This window comes from Choloepus didactylus, chromosome 15, assembly GCF_015220235.1.
Source record: "Choloepus didactylus isolate mChoDid1 chromosome 15, mChoDid1.pri, whole genome shotgun sequence".
NCBI lineage: Eukaryota > Metazoa > Chordata > Mammalia > Pilosa > Megalonychidae > Choloepus > Choloepus didactylus.
This window is the reverse complement of record NC_051321.1, coordinates 17,366,518-17,393,874: the sequence shown is the minus strand read 5'-3', so window position 1 is coordinate 17,393,874 and position 27,357 is coordinate 17,366,518. Positions and strand designations below refer to the sequence as shown.

The window sequence follows — 27,357 nt, the reverse complement described above, 5'->3', positions numbered from 1 at the left end:
CCTGATGAGAAGTGCATGAAGCCTAGCTCATCCGACACGCATCCTCATCACCATCAGATAATATTTATTAAGCCTCCCATTCTCCTGTGCATTTATGTGCAGCTGAGTGCAGCCCTGTAATGACTCAGTGACTTATGATTGCAACTAAGGTTTGATATAAAATGCCATATCTGGAGACAAAACAGACCCGGGGCTTTTGTTCTCCTCTGGTTCAGAAGATAGAGCATGCTCTTGGTGCTGTAAAAAACAAGGTAAAAGGAAAAAATTAAAAAATCTTTTAAAAAACTGTTTTTAGTAGACAGAGGAAGGCAGTCCAGAAAATACAGGAAAAGCAAGTAGACTTATAATGACGATGATTGTGATGATGACTAGTAATAACAGCCTCCATTGATAATGACATCACACTTAGACTTCCCATCAGGCATTTTATTGAATACTCAACAATGACTCTCATAGGGACACCTATTGTTCTCCCCTTCCGTACAGATCAGGAAATAGGGGTTTCATCTGCGAGGCTGTGACTTGCCCAAGTCTCCCCAGCCTGGAGTGGCTGCACTGGGATTTGAACCTGGTTCCTTTGGCACTAAAGCCCATGCAATATTCACTCCGTGCCTGATGCTGCATATCTTAACCTCACATAATCCTTAGAAATCTCTCATTATCCTGCTGACAGCTGAGGAAGGGTCTGAGAGGTGCAGTAACAAGCCTGGGGTAGCAAGGCCAGCCCAGAACAGAGCCAGCTCAGGCAGCCCAGAAGCCAGGGCTGGCTGGGCACAAACCACTAAGGGGTCCTTCCAAGTTTCACCCCAGAAACCAGAGGCAACTCGTGCAACTGCGGCTTCTGCCAGAAGTCAGAGGTCAAGCTGGGCAGCCAAGGCCAGTGGTTTCTGCTACCCCAAGAGCACCCAGAGGTGAGAGCCTGTCATATCATATCTGAGGCCCCTGCAGCCAAGAAGCAGGCAGTGAACCATCACTCTGGAGAAAAGTCCCACATGGTTGGCCCAATCCACACCATCCCAAGCTTCTTTAGCCATGATGAGGGTAAAGGGGAGGGAAGTCCTTTGCTCTTCATCAAGCCTCACCCCCTATGATAACCAGAACCTTCTCCCCCATACACCTGAGCTCCAGGTTTCCAGCACAAGGCAGAGTCTATTATTCAGGGGAGGCATGGTTGATTAGAAGTCCTAAAGATAAAAGGTCAGTAGGGGATACAGGGAATTGGATTTATTTATAGTAAGTGATAGAAGTGTGTTCAGAGGTATTCTCGTAGGTTGCCTGAATGAGAGAGCATATTTACGGCCAAGACAGTGCAGACGTCCTACTCCTTTTTATTAAGCATGTTTATTACCCAGCAATTGGGTTAAGCAATTGTCCAACTGCTGAGTTATTGTCCCTCAGAAGGGCCAGCCTCCCTGCCCTCTAGACCCCAGGTGCAGGAGCCTTAATAGCTCTTTCCAGAATGCCCTGAGTGGGGCCTCCTCTTCCCCATTGCCATCCTTAAGTTGCTCCTCTAATGTTTTGGAGAAAAGTGGTCAAAAAGATGCTTGAGAGAAGGCATTATAAGTGGATTATTATAACAAATTGGCTCAATCTAAGACCCACTTCTGCAGGATTACACAGCCCGAATGATGCCCACGTTCACTGCCAGATGAATTTTGGGGGCAAGGGCACCAGAGGCCCCTCTGCATGTGCTCCTCCTCTCTCACAGAACACCTAGGAGGATAAAATAATGATAGAAATAGCTACTGTGCTAGAGCCTCTGTAGGTTTTAATTTGATTAATTATTACAACCCTCTTATGTGGTGATGTTCATTATTCCCATATTACAGATGATAAATCCAAGGATTCAGGAGATTAAACTACTCTCCATCTTAGTCCACAGGACGGTTCGATTTTCACTGTGGCAAGAACCTGCCCCTCAGTATCCTATAATCCTAAACACAATTGCCTCCTTTTCTTGAAATAACAACTCCGAGAACGAACCATCCCATTATTAGCCTGTGTATTGTTTGCATGATCCTTCGTCAAACATTGGCACAGTCAACACTGTATTTTGCTTGAGCTAAATAGTAAAGTGGGTTTGGTTTTGGAGTAAAATGAATGACGGTGTTGCCTTCACAACCCCCCATTCCAACCCCACCCCCTGTTATAACATAGTGGGGGTCCCGTGTGCGGGGGAAGAAAATCGGTGGAAACAGCAGCTAAAGCAATGAACAGACGCCTGTCCCTGGGAAGCAAGAGTGGCTTCCAGCTTTGGCACCTCTGCTGAGATGACCATGCCCTGCCAAAGGATGCCCAAACGCAGACATGGGCAGCCTGAAGTTGTGCCCAAGCAAACCAAATTTCAGCCAGAAACACCCTGGGGCCCAGCTGACAAAGAAGGGCAAGGCAAGCAGAGAGCTGAGCGAGACCCAGAGTAAAGGAGGCCCATTATCAAGTCAGGGTGCTGAAACCTGCTGCCCGTGACTTCTCCTACCCCACTGTCCACACATGGGGCATCCTAGTTTACGACCGAGAGCGGTAAGGGGCTGTGAGCTCCAGGCCCCTGCACTGCACCCCAGAGGAAGGAGCTCAGCCACACGGGACTTGCCCTGACTGATGCCATCTTGGTGTAACAGAAACGAGGCTCCAAACCACAGCTTCTGTGCCTCAGAGCCACGCTGCACCCAGGGCTCCCGGGACATATTTCCCACGGCGAGCTCCACGTGCTTCGCCAAACCATGTTTGCCTGCCTGGCCCGAGGACACCTCTTTTATTTACTGTAATTGTCTGACAACGTAGCCTTGGCAAATCCCATAAAAATAATAACAAACTGTAATTCCAGTGACAATATGAGTGAGTGCCTCCTCCCCAATGCTATATGCTAACACTTTTTATTACTCGCAATGATAGTATAAAATTAAATTATAATGTAGGGCTCCCCATTTTGCCACTCACTTCACAGGATGGTGAAGTATGGGTTCTTCGGAGGAGTTAATAAGTGACTTTATTAAAGTGAGGAGCTGGCAACAAGGCTGTGGGGCCATCTGTAAAACAAAGAACCTTCTCAAGAGAGAACCAAGTTCACTCCTGACTGCACAGAAGCTCTTCTGACCGAGCTGGTTTTCACCTTGGGCTTGGCAACTCCGCTTATTCTAGCTACAGAAGATTGGGGATTAAAAAAGAAAACTTAGAACTCAGAGATACTGTACTCTGTGTGCTTAATTTGTAGGGCATCTGGCTCCTTTGTATTTGGGAACAATAGATTCCACAAACTTGCCTTTGTCGGAAAGGTGAAATCTGGATTCATTACAGGGGTGCAACAGATTCTGATGAATGCTGTTTTTCTAAGCCATTAAATTGGTTTTTAGGAACTTTACACCCTCCTTCATTTAAACAATTATTAACCTATAAAATAGAATTGCACAATTGCTAAAACTGTAATCTGAAATTTTACAGCCAACTATAAAATGTTGTATTATTAAAATATACTGAAGATGCTCAAGACCATTACAACTTTTTAAATGAATTACAGAATCCTTTACTGCTGATAAAATAATCTTAAATTACAGTATTATGTATTCTAACAACACATTGAACCAAAGTTTGCTACAATGCAAACATGCCAATCACAAAGAAACCGTTACCTGAATGAAGTTTGCAGAAGTGTGTGATCTGATGGCAGCACTTCAGCCTGGCAGCCCAGCGCTTCTAGTGCCTTCCCCCAGGTCCTTCCACCACAGGACTGGCCAAAAGCCACAGCCTCTCATGTTTAAAGGCTGCACAAATGACACTTAGTAGGACCCCGGGGAATGAGGACAGGCTGTGGCAAATTTTTTTTCCTGCCTTAAGTCTCCCCATAAATGAGATTTTATAAACATGAAATGCTTGGTTGCTGGGTACCTACCTACCACTTCTGTGCATGATTCCACACTCTGATGGAAGCTGATCCATACGCGTAGCTTCCATGAAGCCCGGCCCCCAAATGCTTTCCCAGTTGGTATCTTATCCTCAGTTTAAATTCCTATTTTTTTTTTTTTTTTTTTTTTTTTTTTTTTTTTTGGTGCCAGTTATACCCTGCAAGCTTCCCTTTCCAATGGGGTCCGAAGAGACAACTGAAAATACATTCCAGCATGCTGGATTGCATGGCCGCCTTAACGGAGTAAGATCCAATTGTTGAGCTCCGAATTCAAGCACTCTCCTGGATCAAGGGCTTTGAAAACGCTCTATAAGCAGTTATTTCAGAAAATGTTTTTACAACAGGCTCTTTCCTCCCAGAGCTAAGGTGGGTGGATTCTGGGGTGCAGGCTCCCTCTGAGCCCATCTCCTGGAGCCTGGAATTAGGAATATTAAGTCCAAAGAGGCCAGCGGCAGCCTCTCCATGCTGGGAGCTGCCAGGCCCCTCACCCAGGGCCCCCGGGCCACCTGGCACCTGGTCCAGTGCGCCACTGTGAGGCTCCCAAGGGAGCCCTGAAGCAGCCTGGGTGGGGCCCTGAGGCTTAGCACACTGACAGGAGAGGCTCCCCCCCAGCTCATTCTTCCCAGAGTGAGGAAATAAATTCACTCTGAGCAGGAATGCATTACGCAAAACAAAACGCTAAGTGTAGCCAAGGTTTGAATTGCTGTTTTTTTGTTTGTTTGTTTGTTATCTGTTTATTTTTATGAGACAAAAACAACAGTGGGTGCTAGAAAGCACTTTGCTTTATACAGAAATGATGGAAACCTCCCAAAGACCACAAATAACATGTTGCGCAAAGACCATTTTCTCAAACAAAAGGCCTAGAAATTGGTGTCCGTGTTGCCACGGTCATTTAGGTTCAGCCCTGATACTAAGAGCTCAACACTGATATGCCTGGTGCCGGCGTTACAACCCAACTCAGCCCCCACCGCTCCCGGGGCTCATCCATCCTCAAACCCATGAGCAAGGAGCCCACGTGCGGTTTGCTGTAAACACCGCCATCCGCTGTGGTTGAGTGACAGATGTCTCCTTTAAATGTCATCTGCAGATTACACATCTGAGGGCTGGATGGGTGAAAATGTCACTCAGAAGAGGGCAATGGGGTGAGGCCCTGGAAGGTTCTGGACTCTGCAGGTCTTTGAATGATGAGAACCGGCTCAAGAGCCTAAGTTAACTCATTCCTCTTTGAGGGGAGAGATGCCGTGGGAGACTTAATGATTTCCCAAAGTGGGTTTTTGGTGGCTCCCTTTCCTTGTTCTTGCCCACACCACCTAGGGAAGATGGGTCAGAAGTACCGGTTCACACTTACATACGCTCACTATATAAGAAGGGGGCAGCCTGTGAGGACTCTCAAACATTTCCCTTTTCCATGCTAGGATAAAGGAAAGAGGGGGTCTTTGAGACCCTAGCTTCCTGGGCAGTGGTTCTCAACCAAGTGGAGGTGCCCCACCTCCACAGGGACATATGACAATTTCGAGGGACATTTTTTATTGTCATATTGGGGGAATGTATTATTGGCATCTAGAGGGTAATGGCCAGGGAAGCTGCCAAACATCCAACAATGCATGGGACAGCCCCCCCACCTCCACCTCATAACAGAGAATTACCTGGCCTAAAATGTCTGTAGTGCCAATGCTGAGCAAGCCTGGCCTTGGGGAACTGTTTTCAATTCATGGCAAATAAGTTACTACACCATCCTCATCTAAGTTTCCCAGGTTGGCACAGGGATGTGCAGCCCACCCGCAGCAAAGAATGCCAAGAGAAGGAAGTGACTTCCCCTGGTCAAGCAGCTGACTCTAAGTTACATTTCAAAGCCACCACTCTGGGAAGGCCTCCTCATCTTTTCTTAACCATAGGGAGTCTACTCTACACATGCAACTCTCCTCAGACCACCTGCAGGAAGGCAGGACCCCGAACGCAATGCATAGCTCAGCCTGGGCCCTGAGAGTACCTTCCTGCTACTAAAGGTGGGCAGACGGGAAGTGATAACCGAGTGCCAAAAGCCCACTGAAACTGAGAACTAATGAAACCTTACACACTACTCTCTCTGTGGGGTGCTGTGCTGAGAGGGCCTTATGTGCAGAAGCACAGTTAACCCCAAAGCAATCCCATGATTGCTCTGCTACTGTCAGCCCTTCATTACAGATGTGGAAACTGAGGCGGGGAGGATAAGTAATGTGCCCAAATGTCACAGCTGATAAGTGATGATGTGAACCCATGCTCAAACTTCCAACTCTGGTTCCCTTATAAGAAGCTTCACAGTGTAATTAAAATTGCATTTCCAAACAACCCTTTTTGCTGGTTTGTGAACCAGTCTAACAACTCATCTGCCAGATATTCAAGAACTTAGGGACTGATTTAACTTACGGTGATGAAAAACATAACCCAGAACAAAATGCTAAAGTGCTCTGATTTAGGTAACACAGTGCAGCCACTTAAATGCCAGAGAGGGAAGGAAAAAATAAAAAGCCTGCTTTGCTATTTCTCTGCTCTTGATCAAGCCTCTCTGTATCACAGGTTTCTTGTCTGAAAAATGAGAATAATAATAGTACTGCCTTCATGAGGTTATTGTGAGGATCCAATGAGTTAATATATATAATGCGCTTAAAACAGCGTTTGACTCCTGGGAAGTGTTTTATGTATGCCAGCTTTATTAATGCCGAACTTAAAGAGCAGAGGTGACAGAAGTTATCAAAGCAATTAGTTCTTGGTTCTGTCACATGATTAGATTGTTTATACTGTTTCCCAAAGTAGGGTCTGGGGACCACTGGTGGCATAGGAAATTATTTTAGGTGGCACCCCAAGTTTTTGTTGTTTTAATTTTAATATTTATACTATTATTTTAATATACAGAGAGCTAGCACACTGAACCCATGATTTCACATATGTTATTAACAGCTTGGGATGAGTTTAAAAGGCAATTATATATAAATAAGTATACACAGCAATTGAGTTTAAAGAAAAGTGTAAAGTAAATAACAGTACAGGAGGAATGCAGACATGCCAAGTACTGGTCTTTAAAGCTATGCAGCAGGGCTAGCTCTCATGCACCATGTATTCTGCAGCTAGGAGCTTGCTCCTGTTTACAAATGTGTCACCTCGTCCCAAGGCCTATGATGATTAAAAAGATGTGGCCACGGTTCCCGGCAAACAGTCCCACACTGGTTACCAGGCTGGACCAAGTTCTGACTACTGTTTGGCTCCAAGTCACAGCTCCAAGAAGCAACTGGTTAGGATGAAGCCCCCATAGAAAAACAGGATTTGGAACAGTTCTAAGACCTAACAGCCTGTTTCTTTTCTTTCTTTTCTTTTTAGTTTCCTTTCCTTCCTAGCCTGATGACCAGATAAAGGACATGTCCTCCCTGAGTCTTTTTGTCAGCGACCACATCAGAGAACTGGAAGGATATCATTTGGTTTAAACCCTTATTATAAATTAAAAAATCCAGACCTAGAGAGCTCCATCTTTCTTCTCCCGTTGCCCCCCAGCCCCTTGGAAGCGGCTCCCCCTTTATAGTCTCAGTGTCTGGAATCAGAGCTCTAAGGCCACCACATCTCACCAGTCATGACACTGTGGCAGCCGCTTCCTGAGTGCCGAGGGTTAGCCAGTCGTTGTGTGTAATGGCATTAACCCTTTAATCCTCCTAACAGGCCCGAGAGACTGGTGGCATCCTTGGAATGTTACAGCTGAGGTTCAGAGAGGGTAAGGAACATGCCCAGGTCACAGAGCAATAGGTAGCGAGTCAGGATTCTCACGCAGGTCCAACTAACTCCAAAGCTCATGTTCTCCCTAGCAAGCCAAGTCCTCAGCTACCAACCACAGGTTCAAAAGGAAGCTTAGGAAGTGCCCTTTGGGTAGCAACACCCCACTGGGAGGGCTGGGATGTGTACAGGGGATGACCTTCCCCACGCCAGGGCCCTGGTGGGGGAGTAAGGCCCCTCTCCCTCTCAGCCTCCATCTTCCAAGGGCTTGTCCTCCAACAAGCCATCCTGTGCAAAATCCTCACCACCCTGGCCTTGCTCTAAGTACCTCTTCTCTGGTGGAAGATTAACGGGACACCAATGCACCCCATTGCTCTGCTAGCATAAATTGCAAGAAAAACATTTAGAATATTGATTAAGTGCTTCATGCTAGAAGATTTAAATTTACCTCCTGTATTTCCAGGATTAGCTGACATAATGGGGTCAGTCTGCTGGCACAAATGATTTACAGAACACCCATTGGCAGCTTTCCTTTTAAAACTCAACACTTACAATTTTCACTTGGTCACAGCCAGCGGAGTCCTGGATACTTAGCAGGTTTGGGTAATTGCCTTCCTGCCACATCTAGACTTTGGGGGTTTGGCTCTCAGGAAGAGTTACAAAATTGTTTCTGGCCTGGCCCTGTCAGGCACACGTGGACTTTTGCATCTGATGAAGCACTGGGGCAGGGAGGGGAAGGGGAAAGCGAACTGGGATGTCGTTGTTCCCAGATGGAAAGCCCAGGCTGGGATATCAATTATTTTCAATATTCGAATATGCAATATGCAGGAATTAAATGGATTATGAGGCGGTGTTAGAGACGGGCAAATCCTGCCCAACTTCTGCTCCCTACCCCCTCATCAACCTGTAGACACTGTGCTACATCTCACCAGTGCCAACCTGCACTCTGGAAAGAGAAGGAAACATTGAGGATTTCCTGGGAGTCCAGGGAGGTGTGAACCTAGACTGAAATCCAGAGTTTGTTCAGGTCCTCAGCATCAGGCAAGATGCCCACCCATGGCCTCTACCTCTCCTGCCCACAGAGAGACCAGTGGGGTCCCTGCTGTCACGCCTGACCCTGGGTGGACCCCTCAGGGCTGGGGCAGTCTGACAACCAAAGGAGAAGATTTGATCTGGGGGGATGGGGTGCAGGTGGCTCCTCCATTGCTGATTTTAGAAGTAAGCATTCTCACAAAGCCTAATGTCTATTTTATGATTATCTGCTTTGCTGGTTCCTTTCTAGAATGCCTTAAAATTTCTAACAGGGTGAGGAGAGGAGCCCTGAAGCTGAGATCTACAACTGCTGGCCCCCCATGTCTCACCCCCAGATGTGCTTTCTTTGGCTCATAAAACCTGACTTGGATAAGACTTGCATTGTCCACAAGAGCTCCCAGCACCTGCCCATGGCAATCCCACACACATCCCACTGGCCCCTGGTTCTGCACATGTGGCCCCTGACCCATCAGACTTTCTCCTCCCAACCAGCCATCATGTCACTTTCAGGGGAGAGGGGCAGAGGCAGTGAAACCTTCTCAGGGGCTCCTGAGCTCTGTATTTCTCAATCACTATGACTCTATTCAACCACAAAATCAGAGGTCTACAAAAACCACATTAAGAGGGCTTCACTTTAAGCCTCCCGAGTTAAGTAATGCACAATGATGCAAAATAGAAATGTTTCAAACACTTACTTACATCTCTCAAAGATATTTACTTTAAATAAGCGACAAGTACAGTCCATTTTGTTTAAATATCCTCAGCTTTTTCCAGCTACCAGACCACTCAAGTGCACAGAAGATTAAGTAACTGGTAGAATTATTAATGTTTCTGTGTTTTTCATTTGGCCACTTTGTACGAGCCCCAGGAATATGCCAACAATAGCACAGCCTACATCATGTTTATTACTGATGTGACTGCCAATTAATCCTGACATGGGAGCTTGGCAGGTTACCCAAAACCCTGTATTTTATCACCTCAGGGGGTTATGGCACTTGGACATTTCTATGACATTTTATGCTAATCAATCAATTTTCCTTTTTTAAAGCAGAGTCCTTTCTTAGGAACCACAGATGAGCCCTAGACACCCCACCCCCAGGGCCGCCCATATCCCCAAACATAATTGAACAGACTTTTGAAAATGTTTGTTCTTATTTCTTCTCTTCCAAGGGGGAAATATATCTCAAATGTTAAGACAGAAACTCCAAGTCCCTGAGAGTTTTCTCATATTATTGTATATTTTAAAATATTACAGGAGGGTGCTTCTCGAGGGAAGTGAACTTTAGAGCTGCCAACGATGGTTGACTTTCTCCAAATCTGTTACCAAAGAATCCCAAGCTGATTTCAGTCAGTTCTATTCTGAGTAATGACACACACGGCTGGGATGAACGCCATTCTAAGATATTTCTAGGACCCCCTGGCAAATGTAATTCATCTGGAGACAGGCAGGCAGGCAAAGGAAGGACAGATGGAGACAGAATGAGTCTCCTGGGGCAGAGGCAGGAGTCCTAAATCAGCATGAGGAACAAGTTCTCAGGGGAAAGGCCTTCCTCATTGCACCTTCATCCCCCCAATACTCTGGCCTCAAGTGATGCTTTCAACCATTCTTAATACAGTGTTACCCCAAAAGACTGTCAAGCTGCAAAAAGGTTTACTGGCAAAGTGTCAGTCCTTCCTCTATACCCTGCCTCCTGGAATCGAGGCAGCCAGTCCGAAGTGGTGTGAGCTTTTTTATTTGTCCCCTTCATTCACGTCACTGATCTTCAGGAAGAACGAGGATATCTGATGCCTCCAAACCCAGCTCTGCCTTTCCACCTTTTCTGTTTTCTTCTCTCTGCTCATTCCTAACTCAAGGAAGGAGCCCAGGACATCCATGGATCATGCAGCAAGGCAAAAGTACAATGGACTTGGAATCAGAGATCCCAGCCCATCAGAGAATTACTGGGTGATCTCCGTTGTCACTAGCTGTCCCTGCCTCCATTGCTTCCATTGTAAAAGGGAAGGATGCCTACCAGGCCTGGCTCATGGGGAGGAGTAAAGGGGACAAAGCGCGGGAATGTCTTAAAGAATATACTGCACTGTACACTTACTGGTGCGACCTCACATTAATGTTCCTTAGCAACCCTCAACATCCACTCCCAAGTAAGCCACCTCGCTACCAGCCATCTGCTGTAAAGAATCAATAGGCCAACAAATTTGGGACCGGGCTCCACACATGACGTTTTAAAGTACCATTCTAGAGCGTTCACTCTTCATCAAGTACTTGAAGCATCACTTTATTGAATCCACCCAACTCTACCAGGAAGGCCATGCCATGTTCTGTGGATGAGACACCAAGCCTTGGAGAGGTTAGCACAGCTAGGGTCCGAGCACAAAGCCTTTCCCCATGCCTCATGTCACAAAAATGGCTCACGCAGGTAGTCGCCTTAGGAGCAAAGGTAAGGCTCCGTGGAACCCTGAAGAACTTCCTGGACGCGAGATACTATTTAGCTCCAAAGTACGTGGGTCCTGTGTGAGTGTGTACGCGTGTGTGTGTGTGTGTGTGTGTGTGTGTGTCGTGGGCAAGTGAGGCAGGGCTATTACTAGGGAATAGAGCTCAGGTGTTCTTTTGTGTTGCCAGGGCAACCCTGAGGGGAGGGGTGGTCAGGCAGGTTTGTGTTGGAGGCAAAATGTGTCGGAGGTTGTCTGTGTGGCCGAACCACACACTTTGCCACTGGAAGCCAGAGTTCGGTGCTGCAACCGAGCTGGGGGAAACGCCTCCTGACAGCTGACAGACGCCTCTCCTGCTCGGTGGGGGATATTCTAATTTTGTGTGTTTCCAATGATGGCTATTCCCATGATGAGATGTCACACGGTATCTTAGTCTGACCTTTCAAAAATGTTGACAAGCTGCATGTTGGCAACTATACTGTAAATTCACTGAGAGAATTCACTTTGAATGCTCATCTCCACCAAGTTTCCAGAACTCGGAAGGGACTTAATAAAAGGCTGAATGCTGGCTCTGCAGTCACATTCTTTCTGTGCACTTAAGCATGGGCAGCAAAGAACCTGGTTTTGCTGCAGCCAGAGCTCACTTTTTCTACCATCCAGGAACCATCAATGACCCAACTTTATCACCTTATGATAACAGGCTCCCATTCCTCATCCAGCCTCTTGTCTTTCCAGACATGGAAATCTGAGTGGACCCAAAGAGAATGGAAAGCTGGCCTAAGAGGAAGCAGGATGCTGAGAAACCACTGACCGGAGATGAAGATGAGCCCCTAGCCCTGTTAGAGCTGTGTCTGACCCTCCATCTACCTCTGACTGGCTGGACTTTCCCTCTCTGAACCTCAGAGACCTGCTACAAGATAGAGGAGTTAGGTGCCATGGGATTCCACAACCCTCTTCCTAGTTCTAGCATTCTTTGCCTAGCACTTTGGAGATGGTGAATGCTCAGGAAGTGCTTTTGAAATATGGCGAATATTTGGTCAACCTTAGACTGTGGTTTCCCCATCTACCTTCTCCTTAGTGTTGTGTGTGTGTGTCTAAGGGTGAGTGTTGTTGTGTGGAAGCCCAGAAGGACAGAGGACAGAGATCAAAGCTCAGATGGATGGCATGTAAGATATCCAAGCAGAAGTGGTGACACACTGGGAGTGAGAAGCAATCAAACAAATCAGAGAGGGTAGAAAAACTGCCCCAACAATTCCTAGGGAACAAAATCAGTCATGGTCAGGGTAGTATGTGGCCAAAGAAGGCTTCTGGTGAGCATTCTAGTGAGGCTGATCTTAAGGCGCAGTGAAGGAGGGGAAGATACACTCCAGCAACAAGTGTGAAGCATCTGGCATGTGCTTAGCACATGAGCCATGCAAGTGTCACCTGCCTTAGCATCATTGGGGGGTGGTGGTGGTGACCCGAATTTATCGTGTGACCACCAACGCCACCGGGTCCAAGAATAACTGTGAGAAGAATGAGGCTCCTGGATTCCCAGCCCTGGTTCTGTGAGTCACCGGCTCTGCAGCCTCCAGCAAAACTGTTAACCTCTCTGAGCCCATTTCCTCAAATTCAAGAACAAGGCTAACTACTCTAAAATAACAGCATCAGAAGAATGCTACCCAAAGAGGTAAAGTATATGAAAATAAGTTGTGAACATACAGATATATATTGCTTTGTCAAATAATGGAATATGCAATTCTATGAAAAATCAAATAATTAGGCAGTATAAATGCTCTACTCTTACTCAAAGAAGGAAATCACCATTTGTATATTGGGACTCTGCCCCTGGAGACCCAGCTTAACCCCAAAGAAGTTTCTTGGTCATTCTCATTGGCCTCTATTTATGTGAGGGGTTTTCTAGGCAACACAGCGCCTTACAACTCTGCTGACTGCCCAGGAACATTTGCTTTACCTTCCTAAAGAACGAATCCACCTGGGACTTTAAATCTGAGTTAACACTTAATGAGTAATGCCATCTCTGGTTTACCTTTAGGAACTGTTAAATACTCCTCTTTTTGTTTAAATGGCAGTGATGGCAACAACCCCATGAGCTCTTCTAATACGTTGCTGCTTTACAGATAGCATAGAATGAGTATAATACATAAATAAAGAGCCAACCCAACCCTAAACTCCCCAAAAAAGAAACCTTAAGAATTTCTGCCCAGCTCAGATGTGGCCCTCTCTCTCTCTCTCTCTCTCTCTCTAACTAAGCCACCTTGGCAGGTGAACTTACTGCCCTCCCCCTATGTGGGACCCGACTCCCAGGGATGTAAATCTCCCTGGCAATGCAGGATATGACTCCCGGGGATGAATGCGGACCCGGCATCCTGGGACTGAGAACATCTTCTTGACTGAAAGGGTGATGTAAAATGAAACGAAATAAAGTTTCAGTGGCTGAGAGACTTCAGATGGGAGTCAAGCGGTCACTCTGGTGGACATTCTTATGCACTGTATAGATAACACCTCTTAGGTTTCAATGTATTGGAATAACTAGAAGTAAATACCTGAAACTATCAAACTCCAACCTAGTAGTCTGGACTTCTGAAGATGATTGTATAACAATGTAGCTCACAAGGGGTGACAGTGTGATTGTGGAAACCTTGTGGATCACACCCCCTTTACCCAGTGTATAGATGGATGAGTAGAAAAATGGGGACAAAAATGAAATGAAAAATAGGGTGGGATGGGGGGGATGATTGGGTGTTTTTTTTTCACTTTTATTTTTTATTCTGATTCTGATTCTTTCGGATGTAAGGAAAATGTTCAAAAATAGATCGGGGTGATGAATGCACAACTATATAATGGTATTGTGAACAGCTGACTGTACACCTACACCATGGATGATTGTATGGTATGTGAATATATTTCAATAACACTGAATTTAACTAAAAAAAAAAAAAAAGGCAAAAAAAAAAGAATTTCTGCCCAGCTTCCTCATTTTACAGGTGAAGAAAACAAGGCCATATACATCAAGTGACTGGATCAAAGCTACACCCCTAGTAAATGGCAAGGTCAAGTTCCAAAGTCTGTCTTTCTCCCCAGTACATGGCACTTCACAGCTTCCAAATGTTTAAAATGGAGTTTTAAGATTCAAACCTGAGCAGCAGTCACCATCTATCTATAAATGTAGACTGGACAATGGGTTGCTGTTCTCCCCCAGAAGAGAGTTCCGACAGGGAGGACAGACCCAGTTCTTACCTGTAAATTTGCACAAGGTGGTAAAACATGAGTGGGGATTTCATTCTCGGACCCTGCTGGCTCCAGGGGCTTGTTCTTGATCCGGAAGGCTGTGGTGGCGGTGGCAGTGGTGGTCTGTACTGGGAGGGCTGGCTGCCACACAGTCACGTCGGAGCCATTGCCGAAGGCTTGAATTGCATTTTCTGCAGTAAAACAGGAGGAAATCCAATTTCAAAGTCAAGCAGCAAATGTAACAGACAGGATACACACAGCCAGAGAGACACATTAGAAATTCTGATTATAGCATTGGACTTCTCTGAACAAAACCCATCCATCCATCCACCCTATACTTGCTGAGGGCAAGTCCTTAGGTCAGGTGATCAAAAATCAATTCATTGGTTAAACACTGAGCTAAACACTTAGCTGTGCTCCAGATGCAACAAATATTCATTGTGTTCCTATTTTTGTGCCATGTGCTGAGCTAGATCCATCCCTTGAAATACTCATCGGTCCAGCCCTTTGAAACTCAGCCTCAGACTCGTTACTTGGACTCATAATTACTATCCCATCTTCCAAGAAAATCTTTGTGCCCTGTCAAAATTCTACACTAAAAGCAAACTAATTGGGGCTTCTTTTTTTCTGAGTACAGCATCCCTAACTATAAGACTGAGACAATTCACCTTCTAATTTGGCAGGCAGTAAAAGAAAACAGCAAAAAAAAGTCAGTCATTACAAAAAAGCATCTACTATGTGCCAGGCTTTGCCCAAAGTACAACCAGTTTCTTGAGAAGAAAAATCTACCCCAAACCTCATCAGAACATGGTGCAAGTTTAAGTAAGATTATTTTTCCCCTTTCTGCTCCAATCTTCCAAACAAACCCTGCATAATTTGGTAGGAGCAGTCCTGCTTAAATGAAAAGTCTAAAATGTAGAACTTCAAAAGCATATTACAATTTCATGGGATTAGATTGTTTTTATGGCAAGAGTAAATTGGTTGTGTGTTGCTCCCCTCCCCAAAATGAATAAAAAACAGTTTTTAATCAGGTCTTTGGGGATTTGGCCTGGATTTAGGAATTTTTTTATCTCATATTCATTGTATAAGAAATCAAACTCCTCCATGTGGGACCTGAATGTGCAAATTGTTAATATATGACTCTTAGCTGGCATTTCTCGATATGCAAGACAGAATAATTTAAGCCTAATCTTCCTCTTAGAAGTGACATTTTGCTATAAAATTGTTATCCTTTAAGGTCTAACAAATTGGAAGCTTGTTTTTGAAAACTTTACATTTTTTTTTTTAGGATGCGAGAAATGGCTGCAAATTAATACAAATGCTCCATATGCTCCTAGCCATGTTACATGGCTTCAAGGGTTAGTGGTATGTAAAGGAAGAGGTACACAGGGGACCAGTTTCCTTAAATGAATCCAGAACAAAAATAAAGCCTTCCTTTTTCTTGTTAAGACAAGTAGATTCAAGAGATCCTTGACATTTATTGAAACTATCCGTGCTTTCCGGCCGTGTTTGCTCTGCCAGTTCGGGAGTTCATTTCATCTGTCCACCTGTTCATTCATGCATTCATTCATTCATTCATTCAAATGTCAACAGACTACCTACTATGTGCCACACATTGCTCCCTGTGCTGAATAACAACAGCAACGAGACAAAAGTCCCTACCCTTCATGGAGGTCACATTCTGTTTGGGAAGCAAATAAGTAAAACATAATATATAAGGTGATGAGAAATGCCTTGGAGAAAATGAAGCAAAGTGGGGCTCAGGGTTTGCAGGTGGGAACAGGGAGCTGCAATTTAGATAAAGTGATTAGGGGAGGGTGACGTCTGAACACAGAATTGAATAGCAGCAACTGTCATTCTCCCTCCACCTCCACTCATTCTTCTCTTTTCTCCCTTCTATCTGCCATTCACTTGGCTTAAAAATATTTGTTTCCTACCCAAGAACCAGAAGTAAACATTTAGTTGAAGTGGTGTTGACGACAGGGGAATCAGGGAGCGGTTCGGCTTCATCTGAAGGGAGTAGAATTGGGTTACTGCATTTGGGTTGGGATCAACAAATTCCAATTCCTTCTACTCCAGGGTCTTTTGCAAGAGACTGAATCTATAGCCCCATGTATTGGTAGGCTGTACACCTTCTAATGAAAGTACAAATGGAATGACTGTGAAAAATTCTGGCTGGCTTTGGCCTCTGTTGCAGACCAAATGCATTTATTTTTATTGAAAAGTCGTTAGCAATAAGATACCAGACTATTCTTCCCTTCACCAAAATGTTATTAAGCAAGGACAACTTTAATTCCTCATGAAGGAAGGGTTTTCCAGCCAGTGTGAGTACAATCTTTTCTCACACTGACCTCTAGAGTCATTGCTTTATCTCCATTAAAACTTGTATTCTACCAGAAGAGCACAGGATGTGAAAAAGAGGGGCTATATCGCTTTGTTTTGTCGTTTAACCAAAGATCCAAGGTAGAGTTCTTTGCTTTAGTATCAGCCCAATGTCTTGGTGAATGCCTCCACACTCGAGTCTGGTTTCATGAGTTTGAATTTCACACAGAAAGGTCCAGAAAACAAGTTGGCCAAAGGAATTGGGTACAGTCATATTATCTCAAGTACCCAGTGAACAAATGACTTAGATGTTTCTTTTCAACAAAGAAAACAGTGAGGAGGATTTAGAAGCGTAAAAGCTTTTTCATGTGTACATAGTGAATTGTTAGCTTATCCTTTAAAAAATTAGCCACCATAGAGCAAAACATCATGGGGAAACTTTCGCTTGAGGACCTGGCTCTCAGAGGGGTGGCTCAACTTTGATTCCTAGAAACTTGATCCACACTTCCCACCAGGAAGTCATACCTGATCCTTGATGTTAGGGCCTATGTTCTTGTCCATTGGGCCCTTCAATATCAGGCATGAAACAAAAGCCTCAGGGAAACAAGACGGCTGCAGGGGAAGGAATTTGGGCTTTGGATCCTAACTCGGGCACAAATGGTCTTTGTGAATACCAGCCCTTTACGCAACAGTAAAACAGAGATAATAATACTTACATCTCCAAGGGCCCTCATACAGATCCTAGTAAGTGAGTAATGCATATATGACACTCTCTATACTCCATAAATGGTAGGTGCACAAGCTCTAAGTGCAGGGACTGAAATGTCCCAGCTGGATTTTGAAATGGAGCATGCACATCTTAGTGGTCAGAAGGAAGATCTGGCATGGTGCATTTGTAGTGTGATGAAAGCCCATTGTTCATATCCATATATTTCTCTCCATCCTCCTCCCTTTGGGAAAAATGTTTCCAGGTTGCCTAAAGGACACTGCAAGCATAATCAGTACTGTTTCCAATCCAGAGCCCCACACTGCTCATCATGTCTCCTGAGATACCCGGTGGCCTGAGTCTGCTGGCTGTGTCACCAGCTTGTCCCACTCAAGAATTGTTGCTTCTCCTTTGAGCCAACCCTGAACATCCAAGGGGTATTGATGTTAACATTCTAATTTTTCTCTGCGAGTCCTTGGAGGCTCTCCATCTAATTTGTCTGAACTTCCTGCATTGTATATTCCACCCAGGTTTTAAGAACCTTTGGAACAGACTCTCTTGTGTTTGCCAAGATCAGAATTTGATCTGCGGGTAGGAGAGTTCTTTCCCACATAATGTGCCCTCAGTTACATGAATCTCTTGCTCTCTCAGGCCTTTGAATTCACAGCCTTGGCAGCACCCAGTTCATCACTTGCCCTGTTCTCTGCTGCATTCCCCAGTGTGGCCAAAAAGGAGATGGATTCGTCGTCAGTGCTCAGGAAAAAAAGGCATTGCAACAGAGAGACAGAGTAAGCAGACACAAGAAACAAGAAGGTACAGCTGGAGCTCAGGGAGGGGAAAAAAATTGCATTTAAAAAAAAAAACAACTCACTAAGACATGTATTGTCCTTGAAGAAGTTCAAAAATTTCAAGCACTCATCTAGGTCATTCCCACTGTTGTTGCAGTCGCACCAGGGAGCCACGCTGAGGCTACTGGAGTCTATGTAGTTAGGGGTCATGACTGTACCTAAAGGAATGAAAACAAGGCATTTCAGTTTTGTGTGATGATATTGACTTTTCTCCAGCCTGAAAAGAAACAAATGTTCCTCCAATGACGGATGTGCCACAGATAATTACAAACATTGTGTTTGCTGACTGAGAAATCATGTTCAGCAATGCATTTTCTTGGCAATTTATCTTGAGCACATAAAATATTTTATATGTCTACTTTAAAAAGTATAACCTAACTCCTTGAGCTGTACTCGGTGCATTTTTTTTTCCTGCACAAATGGTATGGATGACATGGAGTAGGAGAGAATTAACTTAGATCGCATGAGTTGCCAAATCCCTTGCATTTTCTTGAAAATGTCATTAATCTTCATAAATAGAGCTGGTTTTACATACCTTAAAAATCCTTTTAGGATTTTGAATCCACTTTCCTCAGAAGCAAATGGCTTCCTTGGAGTAACACAGAGAAGCTTGGAAGCTCTCCTTGTGGGCCACCCCATGTCCTGAAAGCATGTAACAGGGACCCTGCTCATCAGCCTCTTGGCTGATTTAAATAAAGTCTTCCAAGTTGTGAAGGAATTGGAAACAAATGGTGGAAATTCTCTAAGCCAGTGGCTTCTGCATATTGTCAGTGGATCCTCAAAAGTCTTCAAAGAAATGCTTGGTGGTCTGTCCTGCCTGCAACTTCCGGTATCTGTGGTTTTTCTGATGAGTTCTCTACTGGCACAAATAAACAATACATTTATACTTAATACAAACCAAATGTCTTCTCCTGGGTGGCTCACACCAAGCAACGCCCACTGATGTCAAGTAACCTTCTGTTTTTAATATATTTTTCAGAAGTAATAGGTGATCAGTGATCCACAGGGCGTACTTGGTATACAAACAGGAAAATATTCATAAGCTCCCATGGGTCAAGGGCATATCTTCTTTGCCCTGTATTGCTCACTGACTTGAACAAAACATACTCCATTACACCTTGGGATGAGAGCTGCATCCCACAACACAGGGGAAACCTCTATCTTTTCTCCAGAAAGGTCTTCTAAGGAGCAGCCACCCCAAACATAGTTGGGGAAAGACATGTCTACTAAGCACCCACCGAATGCCTGGCACCATAGTGGACCCTGGTCTATGCAAGAAGTAAGAGCAACCTCTGCTCTGAAAGTTAGAATCCAATGACCAGGTATCAGAGCTGAAGAAGAGGTCCATACCCAAGAGGGAAATAAATTTGGGGTTGGACACTGCATTTCCTTCACCCAGTTCCCTTGATTTCATAATCCTCAGCCATGTAAGGATTTGCCATGCCTGGGCACAATCTCATTGGAATGCCTGGCCATGAATGGATGACTGGAGGAGTCGACAAATATACATGCCTGGAAAGACACAAACTAAAGTGTTAGAAATGGTTGCATGTGAGGAGCGGGGCTGTAGATCTTTAACATTTACTCCTTTGGATGTCCCTCTCTCTCTTTATATAAAAAAAAATATATATACTTAACCTTTTACAATGAGCATGCCTTAGTTTTGCAATTAGAACAAACACACAGTGTTGTTTCTTAAACCTGTAATTCCATAGTTGATAAGTAATCCCTGATAAAATTTACCATATTTAAGAAAGGGAAAGAGGAGAGCGAATGCAAATTTAGCATATTGACTGAAGAAAGATACAGTCATTGGAAATACCAGTGGAAATGGCACATAACTGGTGACAGGTATTATCCAAGAGAACACAGGTATTCTTTCAAAACAGTTGGAGTAGCAAGTGTGCCAGGGACCTGCAATATCCCTTCATTAAATCCTGCTGATTTTCTCAATGGGTCTTGCTGAAGAAACTCCAGTGTGAAAGGATTCTTGCTGGGAAGTTCTTCCTCCCACCAAACCTGGTGACTTGTGTGATGCTCACACAGACACTGGTGGGAACACACAGCCTGGCAGAGCCATCACGCTCCTGAAAACTGTGATTTCCCTCACCCTTCCACAGCCTTCACTACGTATTCCTTCTCAGATGCCAAATGTGGCAGAACCTTGAACCAAGACTTCTGCAGTCCCTGCCTTTTCTCCTGCCTGCCCCATTATCCACGGGCACAAATTATCTCCCTTCTGGCTCTCTTCCCACTCACTAGCATCTTATTTAATTGTGCTTGTCTTGAATGCTCAGAACCTTGTTCTTCCAAAGCCTCAAGTCTTGAAAAACAGCAAATAAACCCTCTACTATGTCTGTTTTCAGGAAAAAATTTAGCCTAAATCCCTGCCTGCATTCCAGGAGTTGAATTACCAAGAATACCAAGGGAGAGAAGGAGCCCAGTTATCTAGGGTTTTTATTTCCAAAGGGCCATTCCTGGGAAACAGGCTTTTTGATTTCCCCACACTGAATGACATCCTGGTCATCTTTCTCCGAAGTTCCCTAACTCAATTAACTTTGTTTGACTTGCTCTCTTCTTCCATAACTGCTCTTTTTCTCCTACTCTCGTTCTTTGCAATCAGTTTGCCAACTGAGACGCTTCACGTCTTCACCCTTGCAGCCTTCCTGCTCTTTAATAATCCCTGCTTCCTGCCTTTGGCTTTTGCACATCCGTTATCCTTTTCTTTTTTTTTAAACAGGCAAGTCCTAACGGACTTAACATCAAAACTTGAAACCAGAAGGTTACTGGGAGATTTTTACTTTTACAGACATCTGGCAGGTTGCAACGGAAAGTCCATGGGTATTTGCAAACCAGACTTTTCTCCCATCCCCACTTCTCCCCCATCTTACCAATAAGCCCCGAATAGGCGAGGAGGCAGTCAGCGTAGTTTTCCTTTAGACAGCTGCTGACAGACCTCAACTCTGGCTGGCAGTTGGTAAAAAAATCCGCAAGGCGAGATCTGCAACGTGAAGAAAAGAGAGAAATGTGCTTTAAAGAAGCCTGAGCCTCTGGACAGATGTAATTTTTCTTCGCTCCTTTGTTGATATGTCTTTCTCCACCAAAAAATACAGAAAACATGAAATATTAAAATATTAGCATCCTTTCTTATTTACTTCTCTCCCCACAACAGTTCCCTCCTCTGGGCTCTCACCCACCTGTGTGTCTGCTTATTTGGAGAGAAGTCTTCAGGGCCTCTAACTGTGGAGAGCTTGATGCTTTGAAGTTTCCATTCAATATTTATTTCTGACTAGGCTTATTTGCATCTTTAGGAAATAAGCTTCTCCACACACTCACCGGAGATCCACACTGGGAAAATATTTACTTTATACAGAAACATGTCCCTGGCATCAAAACAGGATCCTACAGCCCATCTGTTCCCGTAATCCCTACTGGCTCTAAAAATACGTGTATCTGTCTTGGAAGTCATCTCTCTTCTACCAGCCCGGGAGGCAGTGATTTATTCCAGTCAAGTCACGATGAGGGGGCTCACCCTTCCAGGGTAGATGGGAAAGGCAGGAGGGCTCGGCAAAGCTCTCCCTAGGTGGGGTTCACCAACGTTGACCAGAGCGAAGGGCCTATGGTTCGGGGCAGGGCCTAGAGAGTCCACTGATGGACAGCGCAGTGTCTAGAACTATCTGGGAACTCTCCAGGGCCAGCTCCGGACAATCAGTTGGAAACCCTGGGTGGCAGTGAGGTTGCAGAGACCCAGACAGGGAGACGTGCCACAAACAGGCAGCTTGGGGGAAGAAGAGGGCTCCTTGCGGCCAGCTGGCTGTTTTCAAATCTGAAGAGGATATTGTCAGAGAAATTCTCAATGAGAGTTGGGCACCTCTGAGGTCATCTCAGCAGACAACAGGCTCTGTTTCTATGTGAAGAGCACAATGGACTTCAAGAGAATTTAAATTATCTGGCAATTACTGGAGACAATGGAAGGTTGTCCCAGCTTTCTCCTGTCTTTAGCTCACTGAGTTGGCAGCTGACATACCCAGAGCTGTTTTTTACTTCTTTCCACCCAAGAAACTAGTATTTACTTAGCACACTTTATGATGAAAACAGCTTGGGTTTGGTGGAGCAGAGTGGGGAAGGATGAGAAGGGATCACAAAGACACATTCCGCATCCCTTTACTGCAGTTTTAATTTGAAGGGGGATTAAAAGGCCTGATGAAGCTTGTGAAGTTCGTGGTGCACTGCCAAGCTGCACGGCATCTGTGTGGTTGGCTATCTCCACGAACCCTTGTGAACAAGGCGTGCCCCCCGTATGCCCCAGGTGCCTGGCTCGACTGCCGTGAATCCCCCTGGAGATGCTGGGGTCCGCTTTATTTTCTTTGCAGAGCACCTGACACTCCTTGGAGAGGCCCTTTATAACAGTTCCAGAGCAAGGCCACATTCTGACGCTAAGTGGCTTGGCAGTGCCCTCCAGGCCAGATGCATGTGTGTGCATGTGTGTGCCACAGCCCGTGCCTCGCTGGTTCTCCCCGATTCTAATTGAACACACTCAAGGGTATAAAACCTGGCCATTTTCTGTAGCCCGGTGAGAGGATTTATTTTTCAGAGGAAATCCCTGAAGGTAGTTCAGGCTTACTCAACTGGCTCCAATCACATCCAGCTTGGATAGTCTGTTAATTTTCATGGTCATGAAAGTTAATGATCTCGTGGTAACTGGGCTTCTAGCTCTGTACATGCCAAATGTGGCCCAGGCAGCTGGGTTCTGGTTCTGCACACGGCCTGGCTGCTGAGCAGCTCCCTGACCTGGCAGCCCAGGCTCCTGGCCCCCGGGGCCCACCAAAGGTCGCACTGTCTCCTGTCTCCTGTTCCTCCCAGTCTCCGGAGCAGACTATTAACTGAACAACACCGAGACGTAGATGACTGTCCTTCGGCGTGAGGCTAATGCCACCAGGCTCATTTTGCTTAACAACCTCAGAATTGACTCACAATTGGACTCTGGAATGAAAGGCTAATTGAGTCAGTCTGCTGCAGAACACAGCCCTGATTGGAAGGATAAAATGAAATTTACTGCTCCGAGCAGAACCCCGGGCAGGCTGCTTTTTGAGAGAAGATTGTCAGCACAGATCCCGGCCCGAAGAGAAGCTCAGCCAGAGGATGGCAAGAGGGTTTCAAAATGTATGGAGCACATGGGGTATCACCAAAGGACTGAAGTTTCCAGAGTTCCTGCACATTTGATCCACCTCTCCCTGATGTTTGTGCTTGGAGATGGGATGATCACATTATGGGATTCTCATTTTACAGGTGGAAAAAACTGAAGTAAGATCTTTCTACAGGGGTGTCCAGGGGCCAGCCCATAACTGGCTGATTGGTAAATTTTCAGGAATTTTGCGAGTTGTTTAACATCCCAGGGGTTGCTTGAAATTGGCCATGGTGGGAATATTTACTCCATGAAAAGCAGCAAAATGCTACAAATCAGTGCTGTGTGTCATTCTGGGAGAACCAGTTGTTAAATGTTTACCAGCACACTCCAGTTCAAGGTGTATGTTTTCATAGTCAACCCCACTGATGAAGAATACAACATGTCCCAAAGTCGAGTCCCAGCCCCTCTGGAACGGGCTTCCTCTCCCATCCCCATTACCTTTGTGCCAGACAGAAGTGTGTAGGATCAATTAAGCCATCGTCTGTATTTCTTGCAGAGAAAGGAAACAGTCCCCTCCTCCTCCAAGATTCTTCTTAGCTAACATCTACTTGTCTTACCATCACAGTCTCCTAAAACCTCTTAGTGTTTGCAAATGTTTACATGTATTGACAAAGCAGCTGAATTGTAGTCCATTCCACTGACAGAATGTAGTAGCAAGTGCTTGTGATATAACAATGAATAAGACCCTGTTCCTGAACTTAAGTAACCAGCAGTCTAGAAGTAGAGACAAACAGGTAAAAAGATTACAGTAATTTCATGGCTAGTTCATGATAAAAGGTAAGAAAGGCTGCTAATAAAACTAATACCTAACATGAATTAAGGAGTTAGTATATATTGCTATGTTTTAAGCACTGTATATTTTTTCTTGGTAATTCTAATGAGGTAGGTACTATTATTATCCTAATTTTACAAATGGGGAAACCACGGCTTACAGAGGTTAGACTAGAGAGCCCAAGTGGCAATAGAACCAGGAGTTAAAACCATACATTCTGACTCTACAACTTAAGCTGTTAACTTCTCCACTAAATAGCTTCAGGAACTGGTTTCAGAGAGGCTATGATATTGGGACAGAGACTTGGAAGATGGGTAGGATATGTCAGGAAGAAGTGGGAGAGGGTATTGCAGGTAGAAGGAAGCAGCACATGACAAAATAACCATGCTCATAATAATCTTGGAGTAACCTTCGTGGAGTATTTGTTTGTACATGCCAAGAACTGATTTGAGTCCTTGACAAGTATCTACACATTTAATCCTCACAACAAGCTTCCTAGATGATACTATTAGCCCCATTCTACAGATGAAGAAACTGAGGCACAGAGAGGTTAACTCCCTTCAGGTCATAGAGCTGGAAAGTGACCCTATTCAATCTGACTCCAGAGCCATAGATGGTTCTTAACCCTGAGGCTTAAAATGTGCGGCATCTGGAAAACCGCTGGTTGTTCTAGTAGGGGTGGCTGGGCCACGTGATGCAAATGGGGAGTGACAGGAGGTGATGCTGATGAGGTGCACAAAGGTCAGATCGCGAAGAACCTGGATGACCTGGGAGTTTGGCTTTTATCCCACAAGCAGTGGGAGCCATTAAAGGATTTTAAACCCAGAGGTAACATGATCAGATCTGCATGGAAGGAAGGCTCTTCTGTCTCATTTATTCAGCAAAGCTCTGCTTAAGACCTGCTCTGTGCTCCCAACTGTTCTAGCGGTGATGGGGAGAGGGCCTGAAGCAGGAAACAGGCCAAAGCGGGGAGGAATGGTTACCTAGGAGACTGCAGTGGTGAGCCAGAGGAAAGCACCGAGGGCTTGTGGGGGAGAAAGAAAGGACGGTGCGCCGAGCAGTGGGTGCCACTAAATGGACATAAAGACTGCAGAAAGGCAGGGGTAGAGTCAGGGTTCAGGCGCTCAGCACACAGGGATGTTGTCATAGGAGTCAGAGGGGAGATCAGGTTTGCAAAGACAGTGACGTCGTTGTGGCTGTACTGAGTTCACAGTACCCAGGGGGAGCCATGAGTCCGGAAGGATCCTGCGTCTGCCCAACTGCCACCTGAGCATCTACTACCTGCCCCACCCGGCTGGCACGTCCCACGTCAGCATCCCAGGCCAGCCCAGTACCCACACACTCCCGCCACCCACCCCGGTTTTGAATGGTGCTGTGATATTTTTCAACAGCTTCCCGGCCTGGTCTGTAGTGATCCAAACAAGACGGCGAAAACGTCCAGCATGGGATTAACAGAGAAACTCATAATTGGATTTCTTTTGGAGATACGAAATCGCCATGACTACAGTTCATGATGAACCCTGATTGTTTTTCTCTGGGAAAATGAAAAGGAAATGAATAGGCACTAATGTCGAAATGTATTTCCCTCAGAAAGAGACAATCTTCCCCCCTTAAAGAGGAGGAAAATGCTGGCAAGTGCCACGTTGGCCTTAGGAAATGTGCTGAAGAGAAAAACAGTGGTTTATGCAGTAAATATCGCATTAAAGTAAGCATGCTGCTAACTGGAAATAGAAAAATGATTACAATGACAAAATCCAGGAAAGTCTTCTCAAACAGCAGATGGTCTTTTGACAGTGGGAAGAAAATCATTTACCTAATTTTTCTGTAACAGATTAAGAAAATAGTTTCATGGCAAAAAGGTAAAGAACATACGAGTCATGCCCGGTTTAACTCCTTTTGGATTGTCATAATCCTTTAAATGATTTTCCAAGACAAATCTCATCCTTGGACCCAAGCCATGTGGTTGGTGGAACTGAGCCCTGGAGGAGGGACTGTGAGATCCTGACTGAGATTAGCTCGAGTCCCTGAGCATTTTGCTAAACTCCTTAGCTCTTGGATTCCCTTCCTTCCTCCTATGCAATCTATGGTGCACTTGGAAAAAACATTTCTTTTCAAAGCATTATTATTTTTACCCATGACTCCATTCTGTCAGTACTCATGATTTTGGTGTCAAAGCACTTGGCTTCTTTGAGTCCGGAGACCAAGATTTTTCTGGTGCATTCCTTCATCTCACACACAAGAAAACCGAGGGCCTAAGAGGTTAAGTGCCTGCTCGGTCGCATGGTGTGTGGTGGCATAAGGCATTCACCGGGCAAAGAATTACCCACCACCTGTACAAGCCCCAGAGGGGAGAAGTATATAGGTCTTTGACTTTAGTTTCCCTGAGATTTTCTTTAAATCATCAGGTGTTTAGCTGCTCTCCATGCCATCACTGGGCAGAAATATTCTTCAGTTTCTCCCTAACGTGCCACTGACTTGACACATGCAGTGAGCACTCTGAACGCAATGCATGAGCACCAAGGAGTGAAAGGATGCAGGATGGATTCTGAACCGAGGGTGGTGATTTGATCAATGAATTGGGCTCCCACTGTGAAAGGGTCTTTTGGACCCCACCAACATGGCAAGTAGAAACCCAGAAACTTGCAGCACGATCCCTTTATTAATCTGCTTGTGTTAAAAGAAATAGCTGGGATTTTTTCTGAACCAGGTGTGAACATAAAGATTTCAAAGTCTTGGTTATCATTTCAAGACATTTAGTTTCTGAAAAGTTTCTTATTGGGTCAATTAGAGACAGCAAAGTATGAAGATACGAAAGAGCAGGGGCTTGGGAGAGACACACCAGTCTCTAATCCCAGTTCTGCCTTTTATACTCTTACACCATAGCTGCTTGTTTAATTCCTCCAACCCTCAGTCTCTCCACGTGGAAAAGGGGCCCACTGCTACCTCCAGTTTTTTTAAATGGCTATGGTAAGAGTTAAATGACCATTCTAGAAAGTGCCTCACCCAGAACCCAGAATCTACCAGTTGTCCGATGCATATTTTACTTCCTGTCCCTTCATCTTTTCTCTCTAATTTTTGGCTCATTCGAATGCTAAGCCCTTGCAGCAAAAACACAAAACAAATTCAACACAGAGAAACGTATGTCTTATTCCAGCTTCTGCTGGATGTTACTTTACACACTTAGAACCGGCT

General features: G+C 45.0%; 1 protein-coding gene across 7 annotated transcripts in view; it reads right to left on the bottom strand.

The window, feature by feature from the left end:
• The window catches only part of GFRA1 (GDNF family receptor alpha 1), a 207,632-nt gene that overhangs the window by 10,914 nt on the left and 169,361 nt on the right, over window positions 1-27,357 (bottom strand). For all 7 annotated transcript variants that reach the window (XM_037804732.1, XM_037804727.1, XM_037804733.1 and 4 more), the window contains 3 exons: window positions 21,097-21,206; window positions 18,229-18,363; window positions 14,339-14,520 (listed from right to left, as the gene is read on the bottom strand). In XM_037804732.1, coding sequence (XP_037660660.1) covers window positions 14,339-14,520; window positions 18,229-18,363; window positions 21,097-21,206 — 427 coding nt within the window. The remainder of the gene's footprint in view (window positions 1-14,338; window positions 14,521-18,228; window positions 18,364-21,096; window positions 21,207-27,357) is intronic.